The sequence below is a fragment of the Anas platyrhynchos genome, chromosome 18 (genome assembly GCF_047663525.1).
Source record: "Anas platyrhynchos isolate ZD024472 breed Pekin duck chromosome 18, IASCAAS_PekinDuck_T2T, whole genome shotgun sequence".
NCBI lineage: Eukaryota > Metazoa > Chordata > Aves > Anseriformes > Anatidae > Anas > Anas platyrhynchos.
The window spans coordinates 3744235-3763006 of NC_092604.1; the positions used below are offsets into that span (position 1 = coordinate 3744235).

At 45.5% G+C, this 18772-nt stretch overlaps 1 protein-coding gene across 19 annotated transcripts in view; it reads right to left on the minus strand.

Moving 5' to 3' along the window:
* Positions 1-18772, minus strand: part of ZNF618 (zinc finger protein 618) — a 176918-nt gene that overhangs the window by 14652 nt on the left and 143494 nt on the right. For 9 of the 19 annotated variants that reach the window (XM_072025358.1, XM_072025349.1, XM_072025351.1 and 6 more), the window contains 3 exons: positions 15881-15964; positions 14733-14789; positions 1070-1147 (listed from right to left, as the gene is read on the minus strand). In XM_072025358.1, coding sequence (XP_071881459.1) covers positions 1070-1147; positions 14733-14789; positions 15881-15964 — 219 coding nt within the window. The remainder of the gene's footprint in view (positions 1-1069; positions 1148-14732; positions 14790-15880; positions 15965-18772) is intronic. The other 10 variants (XM_072025359.1, XM_072025348.1, XM_072025360.1 and 7 more) reach the window with 6 other exon arrangements.

Genomic DNA, 18772 nt, shown 5'->3' on the forward strand with positions numbered 1-18772 from the left:
GAACGACACATGGAGCCTGCACTAAGATTTGCTAGTAAGAGCTGAGCTTGACTGAGGAACCGTGCACATGAAGAACTCAAGGGACGCTGCCACTACAATTAGGACTAAAAATAAAACAAAGAAACAAAATACAAACATTGATTAAATTTACTGTTACAGAACAGGATATATGCTTTTCCTCAAGCAATCTGTCCTTCCCTGCCACATTACTCAGGGCTTACCTGTGAAGTGAGCACAAATGCAAAGCACTGAATGTATACTACAACAGAGCAGCTGTCTGTTGGACAACACAGGTCTGCCAAAGGTGAATTAATTTGTAAACCTGCATCAATTCACTTGAATTTTTGATCAAGAAACGAAAAAAAAAAATCTGCTTATATCCAAAATGTGCTTTTTACTACATTTTTGAATATTCTGAATGCTGTCTTTGAAACAGCTTTGGCTTTGAAATGAAACAACCTTCTGTGTTGAGAGAGAAAACAAAAAAGGTGGCTTAGAAACAAAGTAGTTGAATTACTACTCCTCAGAATTTTCTACTGTAGATAACTGAGAAGGGAATGAACCCAACTGCTGAAATGGCAAATTCTTCTGAGAACACATTTCAGTCCTTTGCAGAACTCCAGGAGACACAAGCACAGAAAAGGACTTGTGTTGGCAAAGGCTCTGCTGCCCTGCAAGCATTTTTGCTTTGTTTGCCTCAGTGAGTACTACCCTGATTGTGGGAGGCGCAATTTCATCTGCTGTACGAAAGAACCATTAATGCTTACAAAATGAGCATTCCCTAGATACCTTTGGGTAAAGGGAATGAGCAGTTTGATTTGCTAGAATGGCACATGTCCTCTCTTCCTAGGGAAAGGAGCAGTATTTGTGATACACCCTGAGCCTCACGCTGCTGCAGCCGCTGCTGTGTGCTCCAGCCTTTGAGTATCTATTTTTGCTGCAGGTGAAGTTACTGGGGCTTTGGAAACCGTGAGCACGGGAAGCTCCATTGACACACAACGGGGTCAACATCAGGCATCAGCGCAGAATTTAATTCTCCGCTTTAAGCGAGTCGAGGTGCCCTGCTTACCTGCATGGGACTGCATGTGCTCCAGGAGATTGTTATAAAACTGGAACTGGATTCCACAAGCTCCACAGGTGTAAGGCTCTGTTTGGGAGAAATCAGTTCAGAAGAATTATACAGAGTATGCAGGGAAGCAGCACATGTGCGTACTTCAGTCTGTGCAGCAGCGGGGCAGTGCCCGAGGGCCCGGTGCGTGTCGCCGCAGCCCACGTGTGCTCGTCACAGTGAGTCCACAGAGCCAGCCCTGCAGGGCTCAGCCTGGGAGTGGGGAAAGCGCCGGGCACGCGACTGCTCCGGGGCCAGGGCGACTGCTCCGGGGGCCAGGGCCGGGAGTTTCTCTGCGTGCTTTTGCTTCACTGCCACGACATGGCCCCAGGCAGTGGAGCTGCCAGAGCACTGAAGCGAAGCACCTGCCGTGTGTGCATGCGTTGGGTATCAGTGAATCTGTGCAGAGCCTCAAGAGGCTGCAGACCAACTGGGCTTCACTAGCTCACGCCTGCTGCAGGCTGTTTTATGCTTATCCTTGTTCTTGTTTATGCCTCAAAGCATGGTGAATGCATTTTGCATCCGTTTTTGTCAAAATCCAGTTTCTGCTGTCTTTCGTGAGTAAGGCAAGGAGCACTGGGTTGTAAAAATCCTGTTGCTCAGAAGTTGGGACATGGAGAAGTGCCACATGGGGATGCGGATGACTTTTTTTGTGGCTGTTGTCAAGCACAGCAAGACTGGGGAATGGCGAGTGCCACTGGGCTCAGCAGCAGTCAGCAGCCGGGGTAAGCAGAGGTGGAGGGGAAGAAGCACAGAAATCAGAGCTGTGCCAGACGGCGGAGAGCGGAGCAGGAGAGCCGTGTTGCCAGAGTCATGTGGATGAGCTGGAGTCAGGAAAGAGCTGGGTGCAGAGCTCCCTCATGAGCCGAGAGATACGTTTAGTTCTGTTCTAACGAGTATGCTGAAAATGCATTTCTTTCACTCAGTTAACCTAGTAGCAGATGTTTGCAGCTGCTCAGTTTAAACTGCTATTAGCTGGATGCATTAGTTGACAGATGTAGTATCAAACTACAGTGGCTGAGGTATCTTAACATTGCAGTTTGTTTTGAGAATTCCAGGTATACCAGCACACAGCCACCATTTATGCTGTGGCAATTTGTTTTAGAACAGTAGAAATGCTAAATGCTCGTCTTTTTCCAATCAACAACTTTGCATATAAATACCTGGCACACACACAGCAAAGCCTATTGCTGCAGTGTACCAGAAACCCGTATCTACTTCTGAAGGGAAAAATATGTTCTTGTATCCACAAAGAGAAATCTACAGCACATAAACAAAAGCACTGGTGTCCGGGATAGAAGAGCTAAAATACTGGAAAGTACAAGCTTGACTTGGCTGTAAGACGTCTATTTTAGGTAGCGAAACACAGAATTTATCAGATGGCTACAGGAAACTGATAAGGAAAATACAATATACTTATAAGCTGTAAAGTTACAGACTCTGCCATGCCTTTCTTATAGAACCTACAGCCCTCTGGTCTGTTGTCTATTGCTGTGTTTTGCTGCAGTGAGGAAGTTTGGGAATATTGTACTTAAGGAACTGTGTTTTTTGAAGAAAAGCAAGGAATTTGGCAGCTGAGGGTCACACATAGGCATTTCAGGACTGAGGAAATTAAAATATGGATTAGCTGTTTCTGTTGAAACCATCCATAGCCACCTTGTCAGTTACAGTAAAATGATGTAAGAGGTCCAATTTAATCCATTTAGATTCCTTTTGTACTTATCAGAGAGAAAACCACACACGCGTGCAAACCATCATTCTCAGATGTGTTTTTCAGCGTGAGATGACTTGTGTTACAGAGGCACCTATTTGTCTCTGCTGTTCATGGAGCCTAGACTGCTCAGATGGAGATGTCTCAAGTGCCAGAATTAACACATGATTAATCTACATGAGAGAGCTCACAACTCTAACAGGTTGCTGGCAGCAGGAGGCAGGGCCAGAAGAGCTCTGGCGGTGCAGCCAGGGCAGCTCACAGGACTACCACTCCCCACTGCTTTGCTGGAGCCTCCTTTCCTGCAGCAGAGGTGGGTGAACAGAACATGCTGCACATCTCAGGTGCTTCAGCAAGTCTGAAATTAAGAGATCTCAAACCTTGGTTCCCTGGGACACGTTCAGATCTTCACATGTATTTTAGAGATAATGTATTCCCTTCCGCCATCTCTGCCTGTGGTAACCTTGGCCAGAGGAGTGGCAGAGCACTGCTGAAGTTCAAGGACTCTTTGCTGCTTCCAAACAAGCACACAAACTCTGCAATTCCCCTACAGGCAAGTTTCCAAGTAGCCACTAGCACAAGGCTTCCCCTAAGCTCACTTACAGGATGTTTCACTGGGAAGGAAACTGGCCTCCAAGCAGCACATTTCTCACATTCATTTGCCTCTCCTGTTTCACTGTATTCTCACCGCTCCTTCCCAGCTCATCTCGTCTCACTGACCTGCTTTATTTACCTCCTTTTATATTTTCAGCTATTTCATCACCGTGCCATCTTTCTTCTAGCGCTCCCCTTGCCTGGCTCCCCTTCACTCCCTACAGGTCTCTGCTGGCTTCTTCCCTTCTCCATCCATCACGTAGTGACCCCAGTTCTTCATCTCAAGCTCTTCTCTTTGCCATGGCAACATACCGTGTCCTCAGTGCACTCTGAAAGGTCTCTCATATGTGATTCTTAGAAAAACCCTGTTGATTTTCATCCTATTTACAAAAACCGCCTCCTGCAGGAATGTCCAGCTTGAGTACCAAAACCACTGTCTGATTTTGAGAACTAATTTCTTATTCTCAAGATGCTGAAACGTTTTCTAAATACTTCTAAGACAAAGATTCACAGAAATCTACAGTTTGCCATGAATGAAAATGAGTTAAGTTAAAACTAGAGATAAAACTTAAATTCATCAAACAATCCAAAAGTCTGGATGTGCAGAATGCTCGTGAAAATGGAATTTCACCTTACTCTCTCAAGCCTCACTTTACTTCCCAGGACTTTCCTGGCCCTTACAGGAGTAAATTCCCTTCTTCCTTTTATTTCTGCTTGCAACTTGAAGGTACAGGGAACTGGAGATTTTGCTAAAACCACTCCGAACACCACCTGGATGCTGGTGCCCCTTTCTTCTTCCCAGGAGCACAGCCCCTTCCATGCCACTGCGGGACTTCTGCTTTTCCCTTCTGTAGGGGAATTTCTGCTCCCTTCCCCCTGCTCAGACTGAGGTCTAATGCACACAGGGGGGATCTGTTCTCCATCGTGTGGTCTGGGCTCAACAAGGGACCCATGAGAGCAGTCCATACCCAGACCCATCAATGAACCTCTTCCTTCCCTCTCAGCTTTGTTGGTGGTGCTACGAGGAAAGCTGTGACCCATCTGTGCCGCCTGCTCCAACCACCTAAGAATACCTGTGCCCCCCAGCAGCCTTAATTGTTCTGGGCTGCCAAAGCAGGCCTTGTGAACGAATGAAGCTGGAGCAGCAGCTTCACAGTCAGCTGAGAGGCAGCTCAGAGCTCTCCAGCCTGCAGCAGGACTTCCCAAGCAGTCTGTCTCACTCTGCAGGACACCTCCCTGATCTCAAACCCTTACTTGCTTCTCCGGAACCAATTCCTCTTGCTGTTCCACAGCTGAGGGGGCCAGGAGTCATGGCAGGAGCAACACGTTGCCCCTTGGTGTGGGTTGGGGAGGAGGGGGCTTTCCTTCCTCCAACCTCCTCTAGTTGCATTCCCCTGGGCAGCTGCTGAGCATATTCTGGTGCCAGCTGGTCTCCTGCTGCACACTTGTTCAGTGGGTTGGAGCTCCTGTTCACATCAGTAACCACGGCTCCCAGAGCCCCAGGTCTCCTGGGCTGGCGCAGGAGGTGGGCTATGAGCAGGGCAAGCACTGCTGAGGGCAGCGAGGGCTTGACAGGGGCCAAGCACCTCCCTGCCGGCTTTTCCCCCCTGCACCCCAAACTCTCAATGCTGCTGCCTGTGTGGCACAGCAGCATGACACCAGTCCCGTGTTTGAGGGTCTTTTATCAGCAACATGAACTGAGCAAGCCCTCAGTAAGAACCTGCATGTGTGCAGCCACTCTGTGCAGGTGGGCAGCACCTGTCAGATTCCCAGTGGGCATGCAGAGATCCTGCACTCACAGGTCTCCCAAGCTAGACACGAGCTGCTATAGCTGGGGCTAAAAACCAGCTGTCATCCCCCACAGACCGTCACTGCAAGGAGCTGTCAGCCCCCAGCCAAGGCGCTCAGGCAACAGGGCAGCTGGATCCCATTTCACTCAGACACGCAGTGCCCTGGCTCTTTCCTTGCTCTCAGGAGGAGGCTGCTGATCCATGACCCTTGCATGCTGCCTGCTGAGCCCCAGAGTCTCCCCTTTTACAGGCTGATATCCCAGGTTTGGGCGGCTCTTGCTTAGCTTGCCAGGCAGTGATCTAGGCACAAGGTCCTGCTCTTCACGTGTGGCAGACTCTGGCCATCTTGCAAAAACTTTGCATTAACCAAATGACCAAAAAAATCTCACAATACTTGCCTCTAAATGCATAGCACAGCATTCTCACACGTTACTAAACTGCTCAGAAAACAAAATACCAATCTGCTATTGCTACCCTACCCACCTGCAGAAAGCAAGTTTTCCACGCAGCAAACACCAGAGCCATGAAGCTGGGGCAGCAGAGATGCTGCTTTTTCTGCAGGCCTTGGGATACAGCTTGAGCTCACCCGTGGTTGGATGTTCAGCCACAATTCCTTCCAGGGAAGGCTGGAGAACCTGTGCAGCAGCAGGGAAGTGGCTCTGCATGAGGCATGCTGCTGGGCAGGAAGCCTCACAGAGTCAAGGCTCTGTGCATCTCCTGTCCTCCGTGTTCTGCCTCATCTCACATACAGCCAAGCTGCATGCACCAGGCTTTGCTGCTGAAGGGGTGAGTCTTTACAAAAAGGCTATGAAATAATGAACTGTGGAGTTCGGATGGCCACACCGGCCCTGCTGCCTCTTTGGCTCTGTGTTGTTGCCACGCGTTCAGAAATTTTCTGCAAGCCTGTAGCCTAAATCTGGCAGTGAAAAGTCTGTGCAAGAAATAGCAAATGTTGCGTGGGCCAGAACTGTCCATGTGGTGCCACAGAGTGTGTACAACTTTGACAGGCGGCTGGGTGAACAGCGCCAACAGCAGTCCCCCGCTATCTATCCACCAACCAACACCTCCCACCCCCCTCCTCACTGCCTGGCCCCATTCCCCCACAGCTCCCACAACAGACTCCTCTGCAGCCAGCCTCAGTGGAGCCTGACTCTCATTTCTGAGTTTTCCTGTGCTGACAATGGGCTGCAGAGCACAAACACAGCGGTGCCAGCAGACTACAAACACCCATCCATTGCGTTTCTAATAGCCTCTTGCAAGCTCAGACTGGAGGTCAAGCATTGCAGCATCCCCAAGCAATGATGTCTGGCTTTCTATCATGCACTGAAGAGCTGAAGAGCTTTTCTTCCCAAAAATGAGACACTTGTCTGTGGTGCGCAGGGTGTTGGATGCTGGGCCCAGAGCGCTCCTTTGGCCCAAAAGCACACTTTCCCAGAAGACCCATCTCCTTTGCAAGACAGGTCCTTCTCCACTCTGAACAAGGCATGCTACTGGGCTGTCCTCAGCAGCTGGCCGGGTGTTCTCTGAAAACACCTTCACAGCAACCTGACACGCCAGCAGCTGCTGAAGACTCCTCAAGGCTCCCAAGCCACACAGAACTGTCATCATCTGCACAACTTACAATCGTACAATCATTTAGGTTGGAAAAGACCTCTATTGTCATCAAACCCAACCATCCAACACCAAGTCCAACACCTTTCCCCAGGGCTATTATTAGACACATTTATTAGTGCTTTAAATATATATATCCAGTGAACAAGGCTCCAGAGCAAGACAGCAAGCCAAAAGAAAGAAAAAATAGCATTTGTGCACTCCAGTTCCCATGTTAACTGCCCATGTCATATCTAAACCAGAGAAGAGAGGTCTGTGGCCATGACTGAACATGAGCTGAAGGCATTTAACACAAAGTTTCCCACCATTCAACAGAAAATGCCTAAATCTGACCATGCACAAGTAGAACACAGCAGCCAGCTCTCAACTGAGGGCAGTGCAGGGAGCGGGCCCCCAGGCACCTCTCTCCTCTACAAAAAGGATCTACATTTCAACACCTCTGTCCACATTTTGATGAAAACCAAATATAGAACTGCAGGGAAAAGTTCTCAGCATTCTCCCGCAATGCTTCCATTGGCTATAGCTTTAGTAACTGCATCTTTGAATATCTTGCTCACAAACTGTTGAAACGGCAAATGTGAGACAGCAGCACTCTGCTAGTGGAACTGCTAGGTTAACAGTAGGACTTGATGGTCTTGGAGGTATTTTCAAAACAAAATGATTCTACATTTCTATGAAAATGCCATCACACCCAAAAATAAGTGCAAGTTTCTTGAAAATAGAACTTCCATCATTTCTGCCCATCTCAGTAAAAGAAGTGCTACACAGCATGCTTTAAAAAGGTGATCCCTGAGTGCATCATGACTGTTACATTTGTTGGAACTAATTTGATTTCTTTTCCAATATGAACTGTCATGTTCTAAATAAAACTGTGATTTTTTTCTCAGATTTGCAACTGGAGAATGAACAAGTGTCCTCTGGCACCGTGGCCATGCTCAGGGTGCAGCACTCAGTGCTGTCCCATGCGAAGGGACATCAGTCCTGGATTACGGGGCTGGCACAGACAGCACCACCCCTACAATACAGACACAAGCCAAGTAGTAACAAACCCCACTGTAAGACAAAGGAAGAAGTTCCACCTCTTGGAAACATCAGGGACACGGGGCAGAGTGCCTGCATCCACCCATCCATACCTGCTCTCCTTCACCCACTGCTGGCTCAGCACCATGCCCTGGGCTCTCACTCCTCAGCTGTGCTCTCCGAGCAATGGGAACTGTCTCTGGAAAGGCTTTTTGTGAGCTGAGCAATCAAGACAAGTTTTCCACTGTATAAACGCAACTTTAACACGGGTTAATTTTCAGTCTTCAAGCCTTGGTCTCTCAGAAAATGTTACTGGTATAGTTCACAAAGCTTTGCTCCCAGAAGGCTGTGAGTGCGAATGGTCTGGCAGCCACACACTGCACTGAAACACCCTGAAGGATTGCTGTTGCATTTAAACCTGAAACCAGAGCCACAAAAGTGAGGCATTTCATTCCTTGACAACTGGACTCATAATAAAAAATCATTTACTCATGAAAAATGCTAAGAGGGCAGGCCAGTGTGGCTGCAGGTGGAAGTCCCCGCCTATGCGCACCACAGACATCCATCACACTTACTTTGTAAAAGCGGGAAAGGGTTTGAAATCGGGGGACTTGTGGTTTCTGCAAAAAAGAAAGAGATTTAAATATTGAGACTGGCAGAGACTTGGCTGCATGCTACACAGCTCTGCCTATCTACTCACTGATCCTTATCCTTGCTCCGCACTTCCAGATTTAACTGTGGCACGATGGGGCTCTCCACGTACCACAAACTACAACATGTCCAGCTGTGAATTTTCTCTCAGTGTCTTGCCAGCTGGCTGGGCATCTGCATCTTTCCTTCCCATTTCAAAAGGTCCAGAGGTTTTAACATACACTCTGTGCTACAGTGATGGGAATAGTCAAGTGGTGAGGGCCAGGAGAAGAAAAACTGAGGGGACAAGAAGCCTTCTACAAATGCCTTTGTTGTGGCTCCAGGTGCAAATTCCCAGATTCACCACGTACCCTCCTCAAAGTCAAGCTGGGAAGGAAAAAGGTGGTGGTTCAGCCTCACTGGATGATAGGCCAAAGCAGGCAGTTCCTAACCAGTGTATGTTATTTCTGGCTGAGAATACACATCTTCTGTCAAACACACCTTGCAGACTTCCTGTCTTTGAGATATGACTGAAAGAAATGGATACCCTGGGTTCTCAAACGAGCCCTTGGTCAGCTAGGGGCTATTTGCATCTACCCCACAGTGCACTGGAGCAGAAGCAGTGATTCTCAGCACCTCGGACCTCGTGCAGTTTCCAGGTGAGATCCTTCAGTGCCAAACCCCTGCAGAGGGGAAGAAACCACTAGTGCTAATTATTCAGTCACCGATCCAGTTCATTTATGGAATAGTCTCAGGTCCAAAGTTATGAACTGATCCATCAGTGAATGAGGGCTCATGGACTTGGAGTGGTTTGCTTAGAAGGCAAGCTTAACTGAGTCTCTTTTTAACCCTGTAGGCAAAGTACGGTGAGGCTTCATGGTAAGTACTGCACCATGAGGAGGACCTGTGCTGAAGATGGCTTCAGCTGGCAGCCAGCTGGTCAGGAATGACAACGAAGGCATGGATGATGCTAGGCAAAGACATGAATAGACAGTGCTATGGAAAGGGTATGTATGGAAGACACTAACATGATACAGACCGCTGCTGACTGCTTAGCACAGTCCTGTTACTCAGAGTGCCTTTTGCAGCTGATGAGGTCTGCATCTGGAGGACAACCTTCACTAAAGCAGGTTCCTGACCTGGTCCTGCCAAGAAGGTGAACAGGGCATGCTACTCTGGGTACCGCTTTTTCATTATTTGTGCTCTCCACTTCTCTCTACTTCTGCTTCGAGAAGCGTGCTTACACAGTGAACACATGGATGCTCACTGGAAGGTCCCACAGCCTCAGGGTTTAGAGGGCTTTCTCAGCACCCCAGAGTGAGTAAGCTTTTGAGGGCCAAAACCCAACATTTTACCCTCCACCCAGAAGTGAACCTGGAAGAGGCACACAGCAGAGGCGTACACCATTTAATACACCCCAGCATGTTCTCAACGTACTCTTCTGTTTTCCACCCATAAGTCTTAACGCAGTCTCACTTTTATGCTTGACCTCCCATATATAAATAATGTTGTCAGTTTGAAATGTGAGTTCAGGCCACACAGTAAGCATTGCTACTATGTTATTTTAAGTGAAGAAAGACTTGGGATTTTTCTGATATTTATATTACAGTCCACTTTATTATCCATGCACTGTAATGCCCCTGCCTCAGCACAGTCAATTCCAGCTAAAGCCAACTACAATGAGTAAAATTAACCTAAGTGTCAACAGTTAGATTGATCCATGATAATCTGGCTTGCTCTGGAGGATTTGCTAATCCTTCACACCACAGACTCTTCAGGCAATACCGAAACAGAAGTTCACCTTTTTCTGTCCATACATTCATCTATCAGTGGACCTTTCTTTAGTGACCTGTCCAGCCCAAGCACTATAAGCACTATATCTGTCCTTGAAGACTGCAATCCGAAGCTCGTATCACTGAGCAGTTGGTGGGATTTCACCCACAGAGACTTGCTGCTGAGTGGTTATTTTAACCCAGGTATCTTTCTTCCTGTCTACCTGTTCAACAAGACAAGTTCAGAGCAGCATAAATGAACGCAGCACCAGAAATAAACAGTGAATTCCAAGAAAACTGAATTCCATGCAGATGCCCAGAGGACACAGGCACTCATATATAAGCGACGGAGCAAAGTGACTCTTCCTGACAGAGGCTTCTACATTTGCTGCTCTTCTGTTAGTGGTGAGAACTGCACTTTGTTGGCAATCTTTCACCTGGGCACATAATTTTTCATCTGATTTATATCAAGAGTTTAAAACTCATTTGCATTATGCCTTTTTGCCATTTCTAAACAACTGAAGGTTAGGTGCTCTGTTGCTATGCAGGAAAAACACAACCTCTCAATCACACCATCTATTTCTATTTGATTACCTTTTTTAACATAAGCTAAAAACCTTATTTTTATATGTCAAATAGTGAATGAGACATTTATAATTATCCTTCCACTTGAAATAGCGCCATGCTGCTACTAGGTGTATAGATACGTTGTTACCTAATGTATATACACACCATCTTACAGGGTTATTAGTTGAACAGAACTATCATAAGGGTGCTGCATACATGCAAAAATAAAAGTGCAGTACTGAAAAATGTTTTCAACTGCCACTAAAAAGAAATACAGCATGTAAGATCTGGAAATGACAGACTAGCTAATCTGTCATTTCAGAAAATTCTAATAAGCATACATTTAAAATTTGGTCCTACAACTTTTATATTTCCCACTTCTCATTCTTTTCAAATTTATTTATTTTTTACTTATAAATCTAAAGGAGGAAATCATATATTTTTTTCTTGTCTTAATCTTGCCTCAACATGGCATGAACTGATTCAAAAAAAACAAAAAATACATCTTCCTTGTCCCTCTACCCAGTCTGAAATAAACACTGCAATGCTGCTGGAAATAAAAGCTATCTTGTGTAAACATGAATTAAGAACACTGACATTTTAAAAACTGTAAATGCTAACATTTCACTAGAATTTCTAAAAGTAATAGATACCTGATGCAGTAGATGAAACTGAGACATATTTATACAGCTTAAATCGACCTTGAAGTTAAAATACTTCCCAATTCCCTACGTAATTTTAAACATTGAATCTTTTGCATTAATAATGTCTACCAAGTTTAGACATCAGTGAATAATGTCATTTTTCTTTCTTTCTTTTTTTTTTTTTTTCTTTTAATGGTAGTATTTTAAGATATCTGAACTAAAGAACTTTAGTTTTTCCTTTTTGCCTATTTTTTTTTAATTTCTCCTCAAGGTTTTGTAGTTTCATTCATCCTTCTTGATGGTGTTACCACAATTTCTTCATTTTACAAAGGAGTTCTCTATTAAGTCCAAAACAGCAGATCAAGGCTGGATTACCCTGTGAACACTAAGTTAAAGACAACTGTTGTCGCTGAGGCTTTCTGAAGTCAGGTAAGAAGCAAGAAAACAGAGATCCAGAAGTTTGGAAAGTAACACACTGATGGTTACACACTGTGTCGCTGCTGGACCAGCCAACTTTGCTTTGCCTGCTGTGGGTTCACATGGTGGAAGAGGGGAGAAAAAAAAGCAACAATCCTTCCCCATTGAACACAACACAGGTTTGCCCTTTTCTATGGCTTTTTTTTTTTTACCTTGCTCAGGCTGATAATCAATACCTTTTGCATGAAGAATATTTCTCAAACTGGCCTTCAAATACTTTTTGGCCTTTTGAGAATTTAGTACAGAAAAATCCTACACATGTCAAAACTCAGCAAAATGACCACCACCAAGTGTTTTCTTTAAAGCACCTTCACACTTTAGATGATTAACAGCATTGCAACAAGCCAACTCCATCTTTCACAATCAGGTCATGCCATTGTTTTCTGGACCTTGCTTAGTTCAGCAGTGAATAATCACAAGCTTCATGTGACCAGGGACATCCGCAAGGCTGCCTGTGCTCCAGAGGCAGCGCTAGGAAGCCATCTACATACTTTAGCAGAGAATAATTTCAAAGCACTGTGAAACTTCCAGCTTTTATCAAAAAGCAAGAGGCTGTTGAGCCTCTTTCCCACTAACACAAGGGACACTCTCCCTTTCAGGAGGTGGGCAGCAGCAAAAAGGTTCCTTCTCTATCCATTCTGTGCCTGTATCGTGCCCTGCTGGAAAAATGACCTGTGAGTAGACAGATTCAAATACAGCCAGGAAGCAGTGCTTTGCCAAGCAGAACAGGTCCTGTTGCTGTTCTATGGGCAGTGAGATGACAGATTTCTCAGATAAGGATACTGGTTACTTAAATTCACTATGACAAAGAATGGGGTTGCGTGCAGGGACGAGACATGTTGATTTTCCATTCTAGTTGTCTTACTCCCACTTAGGTCTCCCTACAGTACTGCTTCCACACCTACTTTAGGTGGCTTTAGCTGCTGACCTTGCTCTGCTTGTCCTCCCCCTCATTGTCTTTTTCGTTTGGACATGTGGCACTGCAAGTTTGCAAGGAGACATGGAGTATAATGCACCCAGCTGGGTGGCCCAAAAAGATGCTGTCGCCTTCTTTATCACCACCGCTGAGCCTGTGACACAAAACTCACATACTCCACAAGCAAATGTTACAGGGAATCAAGCATTTCACGAGGCCAAACCATGCAGCTCTCAGGCTACTCAACTAGGTCCTGGATTTACCCCCCAAACCTGGGGATTGTTCTTTACAGCAGCAGAGTTTGGTGATTAGTAGCAGCCAGGAGTGGAGGGCAGTGTCCGTCCTGTCATTCTCAGCACATTACCACCAGCTGCTTCCCTGCCTGCATGAATTCTGCTGCCTGAGCACAAGAGAAGACAAGCCGACAATGCCAGTTACTCCGATAGTTCACATCCCACGTGGTAACACTGAGCCACACAAAGTTTGTCCCATATATTACAACACAGCCACACGGCAGCTCTTCAAAAATGAAGTTATAGAGAGCTCTGCCTTGACATCCAAGCACACAGATGCCCACAGAGCTTCCTATGGCCTCTCTAATCACCAGTGTCATTCACAGTGGGACATACTGATGGCCACTTAGGCTGCTATCTGTTAGAACATTCAGACTACTGAGAAACATGAAGAAATAAAAGAGGTGATGGCTTGGTGGGAGAGCTGGAAAAGAGCACCGAATGGGACACTAAAGAAGTAGCACAAAGATGGAGTCAAAGGAGAAAAGGGAAGAAGTTTATATATCCCCATGCACCAGTCTGGCTTTGAAAAGTGTGTCAGCTGCCTAACGAAGAAAAGAAGCATTTCCAACCACAGACTAACACCCTTCCAACCAGTCCTGAGCAGCTCACTAGAGTTCCTCAGGTTTCCTGGCTCAAACAACAATTTTGGTGAGCACTTTGTAACTCCCCTGCAGTCTGTCAGGCCCTAGACTAAGCCACGGAAATAAACTGACTATCGCTGTGGTGCAGGCAGAAACTCTTCTAACAATGACAGAAGATGAACAAATTGTATTGAACTCACTACTCAGTTTGTAAAAATTTCTTTGTTTGTTTGTTTGTTTGTTTGTTTTTTACTGCGAGCTGTTACTCGTGTGCTTCAAATGTTGGAGAAAACAGATTCAGAAGGATGAGTGTGATGTGAGTTGGTACAAGGAGATGGTAGGGAGAGTCTGTGAGATGTGTCATAGCAACAATGGGTTAGTATTTAATAGCAGTTCAGACAGAACTAAATTCTTAAGACTATTCAATACAGCCACTCTATTTTTCTGTGTGCTTCTTGTCAGCGGTTCCTGGAACCTTTTCCATGCTACGGGTTCTTTTCCACTTCTGAAACATTTATCATGAGCATGTTTGCAGCCAGAAGGTTTTACAATGCAGCATTCTTGGCTTTAGGGATAAGCTATTTGATATGAAGGGAGATAATTCTGTCCTTCGTCCATGGTGACATAGACTCTACAGGGTTTGACAGGAAAAAAAAAAGAAGCAATCTAAGGTTGCTGTTTTCAAAGGGCCCCAGAGGAGTTAGGAGCCCAAATGGTATATTGTTTTTAAGACATGCAGGCTTTCAAATCCTTCAGACAAAGCACTCATACTACCCACAGCAGACAAGGCATGGGGAGCAGGCCTGCTGAGAGGCAAGTGGCCACTTTCAGAGCAGCAAGTCAGGCTAACAACTCTTGGCAGTCAGTGAACTGCATCTGTCTTCTGTCATGTCTAACAGCCTGGTTTGGCTGACTGAAGACAGACTTGTCTAGCCCCTAAGCTCTCCTGACTGCTGCTACCCAAGAGGAACAGGACTAGAGAGTATAAAGGCCTGAAACACAGAGACAAGCTCACCTGATGGGTTCTGCTTACATCTCTTTTCTTTAGGTTTTTCTGTCCCCGAATGAACAGCTGTAATTGTGGTGAATGCTTGGATTAGTACAGGATTGTTCCCCAAAACAAAACACACAGCATTTCAGTAACAATTTTCCCCATTCACTATCACCCACTCTGCTACTGCATGTGGGTTTTCCATCACCACTCCATTCCCTTTTAACACAGTTGTACAGGCCCCTCAATTGCTTCAGAGACAGACAAACACCCAAGGCAGACACTATGCAACCTGCTGCAGGGAGAAATCCCTTTCCTTACCTGTCCATTCCAGCTAGCAGTATTGTGAACACCATGTGTTTTGGTACTCTTGAATGGGAATGGAGGGAGGCCAGCCTTTTCTACTGGCATATTATTTATCTCTGAAATTACAATTATCGCTGAAATTACAATACATCTGGTTTGTCTGTCAAGCTTCAATTAGGGAGTGTAAGAGAATAGCAGTGTCCCACTTGAAGGCAGGGGGTTAGATAAGCACGATGGAAATGTTATAAAGATGACTGTATAAATGGTGTTGTCTAGGAGATTGTCTAGGCAAGTGTTATATTTAGTTACTACCACTTGGACTTAAAACTCAAAAGAGACTCCAGAAGTGTGGTAAATTCTGGTCTCACATCTACACATCTCAAATATTGTGACCTCCATATAGCAAATTCACAAACAGCTGGCCTTCAGTTACAGTGATTTGTAAATATATTGCCACAGTGAGCATCACAGTAATATGCAGCACACTGCTGTACTATTTATGGTCCCCAGAGTTCTCTTACATATTCCAAATGGTTTTGCTTCACAAATCCTTCACTGACACACAGACAAAGAATGAGTACTGCTTTATGTCCATCCATATTCCCCCTTCTCTACATCTTTGTTCCCCACCAAAAAAAATATGGTAAAGCACCAGGACTTAGGAACAGAATCCTCAGAGCATAATTTGTACAGGCTCTGGAGTGGCAGGAACCTGGGGAGGATTAACAAGAGAACAACACCCCAGGAAGACTCTCTGTTTGCAAGCTTAAAGTACGTTCCCCAGATATATAATCACCAATCACAGCTGAATACTGCCCTGGAGAGGATCGTGGTAAAGTACAGCAGGAGGGAGTGAACACACTTACCGCTGGAGTTCTGAGAATTGCTGTTTGTTTCTTCAAAGTTGTTTTGCGCTTTGCCTTCTGCTCTCCTGCTGAAAGCACTTTCTGCTGGGTGGAGAACAAAGCAGTGATGGTGACTGGTCAATACTGGACAAGGGACTATAACAAAAGGAGGCAGATGACATGCTCCCTGTGCCATGTAATCACATACCCTGAATACAGCCAAAAAGTGGCCAAAAATACCTTGCTTTGGAGGACAATAGGACAGATTAATTGAAAAGATAACAGGTAGGTTTTTTTTGTTGTTATTGCCTTCTGTCTGAGGTGGTCTGCAGTAGCTCCTACAGTGCCTATGAGTACCAGCCCTGACTGAACCAGAAGGGTCATGCCTTTCTCCCCTCCAAAACTAAGCCAAAACAAAACACTTGTATCTTACTCTTCCTTAAGGCAATATGCAGCCCTCAAAGCTTCTGGCACAGGTGACTAGGACTGCAGATTGAACTCACGTCCTCACTATGACATTAGAGTGTCACCTGATGACACTCTACACCTACATCACCTCTCCCCATGCTTCACAGTCATCCTCGTTCCTTCCCTAAACATCCTCCTTGAAATGTTCAAGTGGAGGACTGAAGGGCTGTCTCAGAGTCTGCCCACGATGTCTGGAAAAGCTGTGGTGGATCCCCTGCCCTCCCGTGCTTCCCAACAGCGAGCTCACCTTACCCCTACCCAACGCCATGCAGGCAGGCCCTGCTCCTCTGCACCGTGTGGCTGGCACCATTCAGTACTGGAGCAGAACCACTTCCCAGTAATTGTAGGGGAAGGACTACTCCTTCAATGTGCAGAGGTGGCTGCGCGACCCTGGCAATAGCTGAAGTGTCCTAAAATGTCACCGTACAGCATATCTGAGGAGCCACCCATCCTTCTCAGGCCAGTGTTCCTTAGCCGAAGTTCAACAGTACAAGGAGTGTCAGGTCTTACCTCGCTTCAACTGGGTTTGCAATATATGGGCGAGTGTATTTGCTGTAGTGACTCAAAGGGTCAATTAGAGATCAGTAAAATGAAAGGCAAGCTTGCCAAACTACTGTGTAGGGTCTGTACTGCACAGACTCTTACCATATGTGGACTCATTTATGAAGTCCAGTGTCACCCAATGGTTCACCTGAACGTGGCCTAGCACAGCCCTGCTGGGTCGAGCAGCATACAAATTGTACAGGGAGGGTGTTTGGGAAAAGAAAGATTTAATTCAGGAATGATAGGGACTGCTGCAAATTGATTTCAGATAATTGTTTCATTTTGTGTTTCTGCAGACAGAGGAGCAGTCAGCACTGCTGTCCTGACTTTTGTGTGGATGCCCCAGCCACTTCATGGCCCCCTCATGTCTCAGACACATGGGCTGTATGTCTGATGTGGCTCCGAAAGACCTGAAGAGCATGAAGCTCCCAGACCACAAATTTTGGCCCAGACAATCCTTAGTGGACCCTTCCAGTGCTGAGCAGGTTCCTCAAACTCTCTACTACATTCCTGATTCTTTCTCACATGCGGAATAGGACAACTTGGTAATCAAATCAGTTAAACATAACTACATAAAACAGCTGAAAAAGAGCTAGGTACATTATCTAGTCTATCCCCTTCAACAAGTAAATAATAGGAACAAGTGACCTTAAGTAACCAGCAAATCAGATGGCATAATGGAAAAATAAAACCGTGACAAAATGGATCTGGCCAACCTACCCCCAAAGAGACCCAGGTTCAAATCCTGGCTTATGTCACAAGTGAAAGTGAGTTGGAGGTTTCCAAAATTGTTTGGAAAAAAAATTGCATGGTGGTTTTGTCCTTATCCCCAATCCTTTTTATTTTGCCATGTCTGGCTATAAGAAAAAAATGTTTTAATGCGTCTCCATGGACTTACTCTGTCCTTCCCACATTAGAGATGGCAGCTGACACAAGTTGTCTCTCTCCTCCTTGTACCTGAAACTTTTGCATGTGAAGCAAAATTCTCTGTTGTAAGAAAAGTAATTGCCAATCCACCAAGTGGCTATGAAATCCAAATACTGCTAGTGGAGCGGTATTCCACCATCTCTGCTATTATCCAGGCCCACATGAAACACTTCTAACTGCAATACTCGGAAGGCATCCCTTCTGGAGACTGTCTTCCTGATGGGTGTTACGGTCAATGCAGTTGTGCCAGAAATTCAAATGCCACTCAGATTGTGTTTGTACAAGAAGCTGCCTTGAAAGACACCATGGAAAACATGCCACCAGATAGATATGCTAGTATACCCAGACAAAATATTCTTTCTTGAAGACCAATCTACCAGGCTCAAGCATCATGAAATTTCTTCCTACATACAGGAAGACTTTCTATTCAATGTAGTAATATTCTTTTTGGTTAAAGTAGTGGGGAAAAAAATGTCCCTGTATAAAACTTATCTCCCTGTTATTGCTCAGATGAATACGGACTCTGGAAGACTCCCAGTTAGGCTCTTTCTGCTTTTGAAAGAGACACGAGACTGGAAGAAGTTGTCACAAGCTTACATAAGTAATGAAAAAGGTTGCTCAGCTTGAACACCTGAATTGGTTAAACTGGATAGACCTTAAATCAGTAATAAAATCATATTAGTATTTAGGATGTGCAATAACAATATGGAATTTCAGGATCCACAAGATTTAAGAAGACAGGTCACACTGCAACATCTGGTAGATGCAGACATGTGTCCTCTAACAAAAAGCACCTTTGTTCAGCATCCTGTGGCTTCTCCCACCTCTGCTTCTCAGGATCTGTCCATGCCAGACTATTCAGGGGTGCTTACACAGCTGATTAACCTGCCCTTCTCCTGTACTGATATGTAATATGGACTGATACTACAAGTCCTACGAGGAGCGGCTGAGGGAGCTGGGATTGTTCAGCCTGGA